Source organism: Gobio gobio, assembly GCF_949357685.1.
Source record: "Gobio gobio genome assembly, chromosome: 19".
Lineage (NCBI taxonomy): Eukaryota > Metazoa > Chordata > Actinopteri > Cypriniformes > Gobionidae > Gobio > Gobio gobio.
In genome coordinates, this window is record NC_137112.1 from 43,872,102 (window position 1) to 43,883,331 (window position 11,230).

The 11,230-nt window shown below is 37.1% G+C and overlaps 2 protein-coding genes across 2 annotated transcripts in view; both read right to left on the reverse strand.

The window, feature by feature from the left end:
- Positions 1 to 11,230, reverse strand: part of LOC307142961 (uncharacterized protein) — a 91,194-nt gene that overhangs the window by 73,164 nt on the left and 6,800 nt on the right. The window lies entirely within an intron of this gene.
- erc2 (ELKS/RAB6-interacting/CAST family member 2) overlaps positions 1 to 11,230 on the reverse strand; it is a gene marked incomplete at its 3' end in the record, with an annotated part of 77,015 nt that overhangs the window by 34,512 nt on the left and 31,273 nt on the right. Inside the window, exons 3-6 of the mRNA XM_079845367.1 lie at positions 7,953 to 8,390; positions 6,141 to 6,215; positions 3,994 to 4,149; positions 518 to 685 (exon numbers count right to left, since the gene is read on the reverse strand). Of these exons, the coding sequence (XP_079701493.1) occupies positions 518 to 685; positions 3,994 to 4,149; positions 6,141 to 6,215; positions 7,953 to 8,390 (837 nt within the window). The remainder of the gene's footprint in view (positions 1 to 517; positions 686 to 3,993; positions 4,150 to 6,140; positions 6,216 to 7,952; positions 8,391 to 11,230) is intronic.

Genomic DNA, 11,230 nt, shown 5'->3' on the forward strand with positions numbered 1-11,230 from the left:
ACCAAATCCTACCTACCCTACCTTTAAGCAGGAATGAGAGTATAGTTCTAGCCATATCGGCCTAGAATATTGCAACTTTTCATTTTCCGTCAGTCTTAGTACACGATGTAACTACAGAAGAGTCAAGTTTTAAATAGGAAATTTTTGAGCGAGATGCTAACGGTCTAATCAGATTCAATGATCTATGCTAAGCTATGCTAAAAGTGCTACTGCCAGACCCAGAGATCGGCTGAATGGATTCAGAAACGGTAAAACTCAACTGTTTAACTCTAGGGGAGTTGGAAAATGAGCCTATTTTCAAAAAAAGTGGCGTGTTCCTTTAACAAGTGAAAACAATTTCATGAAAATAAAATCTATGGGATTGCAAGGCATTGCACAAGGGTAAATTATAAGATAAAATGTTTTAATAAAATACAATACAATACAATTATTATTGAATTATAAAATGATATATTTATAATTATAAAAATAAAATAAAACAAAACAAGACAAAATAAAATAAAATAAATGTTGTAACCTCTGTTTGTAGAATGGCAGCACGTTGCTCTTTGGCAGTGAGCGACTCTTTGAGCACTTCGATATGCTGTTTGCAGTCTGAATTCTGATTATTCAGAGTTTCCAGTTTTGTTTGCAGACCTAAAAGCTCAGACTCTTTCTTTGAGAGCTCCTGTTTGAGCTGGTCAATCTGAAAGACATTGAGAAAGAAAAGAAGACACAGAGAAAGAGAATTTTCTGTTATTTATGGGACAGGGAAATCATTTAGCACGTAAAATGTTGCAAAACATGAGTATCTAGACAAATAATTTTTTTAACGAGTCCCGTCATTAAACATGTAAATCTTTTTTAATAGAAAAAACTGAAATGAGTATGGGAGTTTTCTTCTCTATATCTGTACTCTCCTCCTATGAATGATAGATTTCAGAACGCAATCCCCATTTAATATACATCAGCCATATCAATTATTGATGAAATGAGTTCTATAAATATCACAACAAAACCCCCAGCTGATTCACGAGCATGTTAGATACAGCGAAGACATCACCCATTATAATAGCCACGCACATGTGCAGAAAATCCACCTCCTCTAACCAATGAGAGATAGAGAAAATAAACATTTCTGTCAAGACACAAGCCATGAAATTGTTCAAACTGGGCGGTGCAAATCTAACAAACCAATCAGAACTCTGTATCACAATATCATTACATCATTACATTAAAGGCCAATTCACACTGCACAGACAGACCGAAGTGTTTTATCAGGAAATAGTCAGCACAGCCATGAGAATCCTATTTTAATACTGCTGCTTCTAGCATTACTCAGCAAACCCATCATTACAATTCCACCAGACATCCGTGAGGATTTCTCTACCACTTCTGTGACAATGCAATACGTGAAAAGACATTTATTTCTTTATAAAAATCTCAAAGATATATTTCATCTGAGGATTCACTAATAGCTGAATTTTGGCTACCTTAATTAAAATAATTTGTAATGTTTTTCAATATTATAAATATTGTCATATTTACACTGTTATTGTAAATTTTTACTGTTTTATCTGCTTTTTTAAAGTGAACATAAAACAGTGTTCATAATTCATCTCACTTAAGTAAATTGAAACAAAAGGCAGGTTTAGGGCAGGACTTTTATCCATTAAGAATTGACTGGATCGTGATTGGATCGTGTCTCTATGACGGGCGATTGGAGGGGAGGGGTTGGTGATGTCAACCTGAATAGGACAGTTGTTCAGTGACAAAGCAAGTTTTTACATTTTGATGCAAGACTACAAAGACAAACCTTTTTTTAATTTGGAAGACATTTTTTAAAGGGCTAGTTCATCCAAAAATGAAAATTAGCCCATGATTTACTCACCCACAAGTCATTCTAGGTGTATATGACATTCTTCTTTCAGACGAATAAAATCAGAGTTATATTAAAAAAGTCCTGGCTCTTCCAAGCTTTATAATTGTTTTTGAAGTCCATAAAAGTGCAACTATCCATCATATAACTGCTCCACACGGCTCCAGGGGTTAATAAAGGCCTTTTCAAGCGAAGCGATGCGTGACTTTTTAAATATAACTCTGATTTTATTATTTTATTTGTCTGAAAGAAGAATGTCATACACCTAGGATGACTTGAGGATGAGTAAATCATGGGCTAATTTTCACTTTTGGGTGAACTATCCCTTTAACTTCACAAATTCACTAATGAATAATGTTAAACCAGGAATGTTTATTAGGGAAGTAAGTACAATAGGGTCAAAGTTGATTTCATGTTTAATTTAAACACAAACTGTAGTTCATATGATGTAATATCCCAAGCGTCAAGATAAATCAGGTGCCAAAATGTACATCTCCAGGCTAATAATTAAAGGAATACAGTAGTTCAACCCCTTGTCATTATTTTCTCAAATCTGCTTCTCATGCAAACCGCATGGCTTCCAGAAGATTGTGTGTGGAGGTTGTGTGGACTATTTTAAGGATGCTTTTTCCTATTTGGAGTTTGTTAGTTGTGGTCAGTGCAGTGGCGAAGCTACGGGCGGGCCAGGGCCAATCCACTTTAAATTATGGACCCACCTAATACATAGTTGGTCATTTTCCTAAAGGATATATGAAATAAGTCTTATCACACTATAACTTTATTTACTTAGTTAAAAGAATGATTAAATGCGGTTTTCAATGGTCAGTTGAGGCAGTTTCGTAGTTTCCCCTCTCTCTATAGGTGCATTTCACACGCTTGTCAAAATGAAAATTTTGATTAATCAGTTTCTGTTAGTCCCGTCCAGGATGTAATGGTAAGATTTGCGCGTTGGTGGAATGTGGAGCCTAATTTAGATTTGCTGCCAAGCAATGAAACCGCACAATTCCCACAACCCACAATTGATTATGAGATCATCCCAGTGTTTAACCAGAAGCGCTGTCGTCTCAGAGTAATATTGCAGAAGGACATGCAAATCTAAGCACAGACATTTATAGTTATAGTTAAAATATTTTAAAAATATTGTCACTGTCTTCGCTCCAAATTTCGTAATTTTTTAAAAATAAATCATTACTATTGGTCACCCTTTGCGTTTTTCTGTTTATTTTTTTAAATATTTAATCAATGAAAAGTATTAAAAAAGAGCTTGTGACTAAACCTCATAATTCCATTGGCTCTTCAAACTGTCAGTCAAACCTCATAACTCCACCCCGCCTCTGTCGTGAATGAAGTCCCGCTGTCCCGCACGCTGATTGGAGATAAATCGCTGCTTGTTTAGGGTAAATAAAAACTGTTTGTTTGAATAAATACATTGTTTTCTTTACTCAAGGAACACTGTATATAACGGCTAATGTTTTATGTGTTTGAGGAGCGGAGTAGAGTGTAATTAGTGTAGGAATTGAGCAAATACTCTCCTAAATAGCCTGTGTGTCGCATTTCATCTTTAATAACATGAGATTTTGGCAAAATGTCAGAAAAAAAACGGAGTGCTCGCATAGCAACAGTAAACTGTATAACCTGTATTGAAAACGTAATGCACTGCCTCAGATGCGGCTGTTAATGATGGACAAAGCATGCATCCCTGACATTAATTCTCCGAAATTCGCTGTTCAAAAACCTCAAAACTCCATTTGAGCTTGATTTTGGTAAAACGTAATTAATATGGTGACACGTGCAAGTGTCTGACCATATATACATTCATGTAGGTTATTTCTTATTTGCTTTTTTTGAACTTGAAACTGAGCTGCGTTTATTTCTCGTAATTTGGCATGCCGTTTTCATTGATACGATTTGCCCACCCCGTTTGAATATTTCTGGCCTCGCCCCTGGTCAGTGTGAACTTTCCTGTCCTACTTTTTTTGTTCAACAAACTAAATAACAGCATGTGGGTTTACAACAACATGAGAGTAACAAATAATGACAGAATTGTCATTTTTGAGTGAACTATCCCTACATACAATCAGTCACATCACTGATTCCTTTGTGTCTATGGCGGTTTACAGTTTAAAGCTCCCTACCTTGCTCTTCATGAACTTGGAGTGGTTTTTGTAGACCTCCATCTGTTTGATCTCCTCCTCTCGATCCTCCGTGTGCAGCAATCCATTCGCCTTCAACATCTGTATCTCATCCTCAAGGTCCCGAATGTTGCGTTCCAAGGATGCGATTTTGGTGTCCTGGATAAACAATTTAGTGGAAATATTAGCGAAGTTGTGCTCCATCATCTTAAGACAGTATGACAACTTTGGTGCGATTCTACGAATTGAAGCATGCCAAACCCAATTCCCAACAGACAGGCGGAATCACAACAAGAGGATGACAGGGATATGCGAAACTCTAACATCTTGCAGCATCGCCGGTGAGTAGCTGCAGTACTGCTGCAAAGCCAAAGCAGAATCTGTCTCTCTCATGCTAATGGATCAGCATGTAATCACCATTTGGTAGTACTGAGCACACATCCAGCCTGGGCGGAGAGACGCTCTGGGAAAGCGAGCGGCGTGCGTGTGCCTCTTTGGGCTGTGAGACCGAGAGTTGCAGCGTTGCAGCTCCTTCGGCTTTTTTAATAAATAATACAGCGTCTTTGGCATTAGCTATGGTCCATCTCCCATTCAGACACAAGAGAACGGTTGCCGTTCCTTCTCACAAGCTCTCTCCGGTAACCCGCCCTTCCTTCTCTCTCTCTCTCTCCCTCTCTCACACACACACACACACACTCACTCACTCACTCACTTGTCTTTTTGTTTTCACAGACATCAATAGGCACCATTTTCATGCGAGGCCTTTGAAAACCAGCATCCCATTTCCCACATACTGTACACAGAGAGTCGGTTCCCTGGATGAAATCACAGCTAAGCTTTTTGTCAATATTTTTTTTAGGCGTATTTAAATGTGCAATGGTGCTATTTGTTCATTTACCATAAGGTTGTAATGCTATACCTTGTGGCTTTATGAAAGATCATATCCACCTTCAGAGCATGAGCAAACAGATCACATTGCTCTCTTTTCTGTCATCCTCTCCCACGCCTGCATTCATGCTCTCTGTGTTGTAAACAACTCCACCTGTTCCCATGGCACCAGAATCAGCATCCCTGCTCAGCCAATAGGGCGAGAGAACCATACCGGTGATGCTAGAGGTTCAAAGAGCAACGGGAACCAGTACAGGTGGAGCGACTTTTGCAGTTTTTGGTCGGGGGGAAATGCATAAATCGAATTAGCGAAATTGCATTTCGAATAGCAGTGTATCATCAGTGCTTGCATGTCACATGGGTGCAGTGGTGAACTCTGGGTAATATTTAGCTCCAATCAGAGTGGACCCGAGGGGTGTGTGCGTGCCTTGCATGAGGTCATGCTTTATTTTTAGAGCGGTGTGTAATGCTTCTGCTGGCAGGAGTTGCTCTGCCTGTGAGTGCACAAACCCACTTACTGTTTCATTCAGCCATTAACCAGCATGCTGCAGTGGATCTGCCATCAGACGTTTCTCTTGTCTTTCTGGTTTATTCTGTTCATATTCTGTTTGCTTTTTCAACCTATTGTTCTTGAGCAGCAGGAACATGCCATATGCACTTCATACTATAATGACAGTACACAAGGATGCATCTATTTGATCAAATATACATTAAACACAAATTTTTGTGAAATATATGAACTGTTATCTGTTTTGATATATTTTAAAATGTAATTTATTTCTGTGAAGACAAAGCTCCAGGCTTGAGTGTCACATGATTCTTCAAAAATCATTCTAATATGCTGATTAGCTGCTCATTTCTTATTATTATCAGTGTGGAAAACAGTTATTCATATTTTAAGCAGGAAACTGTGATACATCATTTTCAGGATTATTTAATGAGCAGAAAGATCAAAAGACCATTTGTTTGAATTAGCAATCTGTTTCTAACATTAGAAAAAAAAATCTAATCACTTTATTTTAACTTATATAATTTTTTTACTCCCACTTTTGATCAATTTAATGCACACTTGATGAATAAAAGTCTAAAAAAAAATCATACTGGACCAAACTTCTGAACAGCAGTGTATATATATATATATATATATATATATATATATATATATATATATATATATATATATATATATATATATATATATATATATATATATATATATATATATATAATATTTATAACAAAAAGTATTTGCAGATCTTTACCTTCATCTCTATGATAGTCTGAAGAGCTTTAGTTTTTCCAGGGTCTGGGTGATGCTGGTTTCTGCGATGAAGCTCCTGAGAAAAATGAACATTATAATCAACATAATTGCAAACACAAAAATAGAAATACCAGCGCTATCACACTTTAAACAAAATACATATAGTGTGTGAGGTTAAAAATCCATTAATTAGCCCCGAACAAACCCAAAACATCAGAGATTGATTAGAATGTCAATCCAGGAACATCTGAAAATCACATTGTGCATTCTGATCTTTTTCACTCTTTCACATTTTTATAGTTTCATCGTATTAACGCGGAGACCTGGAGGGCAAAGACCTGCATAGGCCTGTCAATTTTCCATCTCAAAAAAAAGAAGAACAAAATATGTGAACAAAATGCAAGTTTTGGGCACTTGTGATCCATAAACAGCACCTGCTGCAGTATTTCAATCACTAAAAACAGTGGGACATTCTAAAACGCATAACATGAAAGACACTTAAAGCACCTTAATGTACTAAAACAGTGCTGTTAAAAGATTAAATTATAATGAGTGCTCCTCTGCCGCCATCTATTGGTTATATTAGTAATTTCATTTCATTAAAATGACTGGCGGGCATTGAAGGAAAGCCTTGTTTTGCCCTCCAGGTGGGCGTTTGGATGTGAAGTCACGTGAATTCTCTTTGATTATAGTGAATAATGTGCATTATCTGTGTGGTTGCAACAGAGCTGGCATGGATCTCCTCATGTTTTTCTCTCGGGTCCAGATGACTCAGTGACCATATGGCATATGCTGTTTTTGTCTTAGCTGCATCTGACTATCTCTCTGCTTATTACAATGGCAAACCACTTAACCTCGGATTGTTCCATGGAGACTGTCTCTAAATTTTTGTATGTCTCTGATTTGAAATCTGAAAATAATCATTTTTGGTGATGCGAATAGAGCAGAAAACACAGGCTGTATAGACCCCACAGTGATGTATATACACATCACACGGTCCTGTCCTTTTGAAAGTTAAAGAGCTGAATTGATGCTAGAAGAATGAAGAAGTGGACTTCGGACCAGTGTTGTTATTGTTAACCTTTAAGTTTACTTTCATTCCTAAAGTCCAACTTTAGGGTGTGTTTACACCAGTAGTTCTTGGTTCTTTTGGTCCAGACCAAAAAGAAAATGAAACATTTAGTCCTAGTTGACTTAGCGTTCGTTTTTAAGACCGAACCTAAAAGTACAAAACAAAAAGATGGCTTTTATGAATTATATTTTGGGACGGAACTTACAGGACATTCAAAACAATGCTGTGTTCTGCACAAACTTGTTGTAGGTCTCTACATAAAATGGTATTTTTAACAGCCGAGAACTCATAAAGAGCTTATATAATGTGTAAGAGACAGAGTCAAAACAGCGCCAGGAACTGCCGTGTTACACTCAAACATCTGCTGCAAGGAGACAGCATTTCCAAAGCCTGTACCGAACTGTAATGGGCAACGTAGCTCCTATAACGAAAAAAAGACATGTACGTTTGAGCATTCTGTCCTTTTTAGGGTCGCATCTTGTAACATCATGTCCTGTTTTTGGTTCGTTCAGATGTCTTTGGTCTGTGTTGCATTTATATGTCAGTCGAACCACACAGTCTCAGTCCACTTGTTTGATGCACACCAAAGTTTGGATACACACTTATTTAACTGAACCGCACTAGCACAGCAATCACACCAGAGTTTGACTTAATCAAACTAAACCTGTCAGCTAGTGGGACTACACATGCATGGTCTAAAATCCACTTTCAACCCGAAAAAGTTTGAGTAGAACCTGATACCTCTCTCAGATGGATGTTTTCCTTCTCTTTCTGGTCTAATATCACCTCTAGGTGGCCCAGCTGAGCTTCGGCTTCAGCAATCCGCCTGGCTCGCTCTTGCTCCTCCTCATCTGATTGCCTTCCTGAGGCTGGGGGAAGCCCTTTACTCTGCAACATCTCCAAAAGCTTCTTTATGGACTCGTCTCTGGCTCCCAGCGTCTGTTTCTGCGTCTCAATCCTCAGCTCCATCTCTTCCAGCGTCTTCCTCAAGAGGAAGAGCTCTTTGGCCTGACGGTCATGTTCAGCTTGGAGCCGACGGAAGTTCTCTTCGGTCAGCTCGATGGTGGTGAAGTGCTCGCCCCCACTGCCCCGCGACCCGCTCTCCTGCTGGAGAAGGTGGTTGAGGTCGCGTTGAGTCCTCAGCTCGTCCTGCAAGGCCTGAATGGTCAACTGGAGGTGCTGGAGAAGAAAATTAAAGCAGAAATTAACTTTTTGGGATCTGCATTATTGTAACCCCTATGGTTTTTAGACAATAATCAGAGGGTATCCTCAACCAGACCCATTCAGAACAGTTTTGAGATTAGAGGTTAGATTTGGAAAAAAAAGGTTATATAGACCCCACTGTGTTGTATAAACATATCACACTGTGTCTTAAAGGGATAGTTCACCCAAAAATTAAAATTAGCCCATGATTTACTCACCCTCAAGTCATTCTAGGTGCATATGACTTTCTTCTTTCAGACGAATACAATCAGAGTTATATTAAAAATGTCCTGGCTCTTCCAAGCTTTATAATGGCAGTGAATGGCTGTTTCTGTTTTGAAGTCCATAAAAGTGTATCCATCCATTATAAAAGTGCTCCACACGGATCCGGGAGGTTAATAAAGGCATTCGACAACGCTGGAACGCCAGTCTCTTGTGAACGTGCATACGACAGTTAGCAGAAGTTAGAGATTACAGTTTGTAAAGTTTTAAATATGGATATTTTTCTTACTCAAAGTTATCGCTTCACTTCAGAAGGCCTTTATTAACCCCCCGGAGCCGTGTGGAGCAGTTATATGATGGATAGATGCACGTTTATGGACTTCAAAACAGAAATCCCTACCATTATAAAGCTTGGAAGAGCCAGGACATTTTTTATATAACTCTGATTGTATTCATCTGAAAGAAGAATGCCATACACCTAGGATGACTTGAGGGTGAGTAAACCATGGGCTAATTTTCATTTTTGGTTGAACTATCCCTTTAAGGCCTGTTCACACCAAGAACGATAACTATAAAGATAACTATATTGGCATCAACACCAACAAATGATACTATTCTGTTTTTTTATAAGCACTTATTGTGCCTATTTAAATGCTCAATCTCTTTAAAGCAGGATGGATTCTGATTGGCTGTCAATGATTTTATTGTTCATCAATTAAAAAGTTATTCTGAAAGTTATTCCAAGGATATCAGCCATCTTCGTCGTTATTGATACAGTTGTGGTGTGGACTGCTATTGTTCTAAATTTAGATTTAAATCTTTAAAATTAGCGGTATCATTATAGTTATTGTCCTTGGTGGGAACGGGCCTTTAGCATCAAGCTATTTTTCTGTCCTCGACTAAAGTTAAAAGCTTAAAAGTGACAAAATGACAGCCAATCAGAAAGTATTTGATGTTGGAAGAAAGAAGTGGAGACTAGGGTTGCTATTCTTAGCTAAAACTTTAACCAGGTGCAATTAAAATATAGTTCTGTGATTCATTGAAATTAAGCTGATATGAAATTAAATGTTGGATGAAAAATTAACAAATACAAATTTGAAATGCTGTCTTGGCAAGTTGAACTACTACAGTAAATGCTAAAATTGTATATAAATAATAATAAAATAAGACCTATGGGCGGGGCTAGAACTGATTGCCTATAGCATTGCTGTGTTGTACCTGGTTTGTGTACAGATTTTACATTTTTGCATTCATAATGACTTTTTTTGATTGCTAATCATGAATGAAAGTACATGCGTATATAACAGTGGTTCTCAACTCCAGTCCTTGGGACCCATTGCTCTGCACATTTTGTATGTCTACCTTATTTAAGGCACCTGATTCTGATCATCAGCTCGTTAGGAGAGCGCTCCATGAACTGAACTGAGTGTGTCAGATAAGAGAGACACAAAATCTGCAGAGCAGTGGGTCCCCAGGACTGGAGTTGAGAACCACTGCTGTATAAAGTAAAGAAATTAGTCAAGAAATCCAAATGAATGATATGGCGGGAAAACCACAGTGAGGTCTATTCTAGGAGAGGACACAGGAATAGATAAGGTTTCTCTTGAGAAAACACTAACTAATAACTCGTTAAATAAGGTTAATGACAAAAAACTGTGCTAGAAATAGTCACACGATAATGGGGTTTTCTATGTGGCACACGTGGTGCCTTCGGCATAATGAGAAAGTATAAGGGCCCAGAACTGGATCAGATAACCCACAATCGTATCAGGAAATTTAGATCAACACACACATTTGCGATATCACAAGAACACACAATTCCGACAGAAGAACCGGTTCAATCGAGTATAACAGGCATGCTTCTGGTCAGGATTTTAGGAAAGTACCAGCTATTTAAGGCCTGAGTACCCCGTCTTAGCTTATCTTGGAGGAACACGGAGGAGCAGATAAGGGAAAATGTTCCTTTTTGATGTTGTCCTTATATAAAGATCTGATCCATTTAAAGATAATAATTAAAATGTCTCAGATCAACAGCTAGTAGGGATGCACTGATATATGTATATATATTTTTGTTGTTATGCTGAATGATAAAAAGTATGCTTGCCAATGTAATATATAATTTTTAGCTTTACACTAACCCTACCCCTAATGTTTTGCTTTCAAATTCAGAGTCACTCATAAATGTTTAAATACATGTACATGTTTTTATCACATCAAAAACGTTCCATAAAAAATGGTCGTTGAAATCTGGCAAAAATCTAGAATGATAAAAAAAAAAAGTATATTATTAAATAATAAAAAAAAAGTAAAGTCAAATAAAATAAAAAATAATAATAATAAAATTCAATTAAAAAAAAAAATTAAATAATAATAAAAAAAACATTTAAATAATTTAAAAAAGTAAAAAATATATATATAATAATAATAATAAAATAAAGTAAAATAGAAAAATGTAATAATATAAAATCTGCTATACCTATAAAATCTTGTTTTTTCACCATTAAAAACAAAAAAAGGTAATTGCGACTTATCATCTCGCAATTCTAACTTTTTCTCACAATCTTGAGTCTATCTTAAAGTCAGAATTGTGAGAT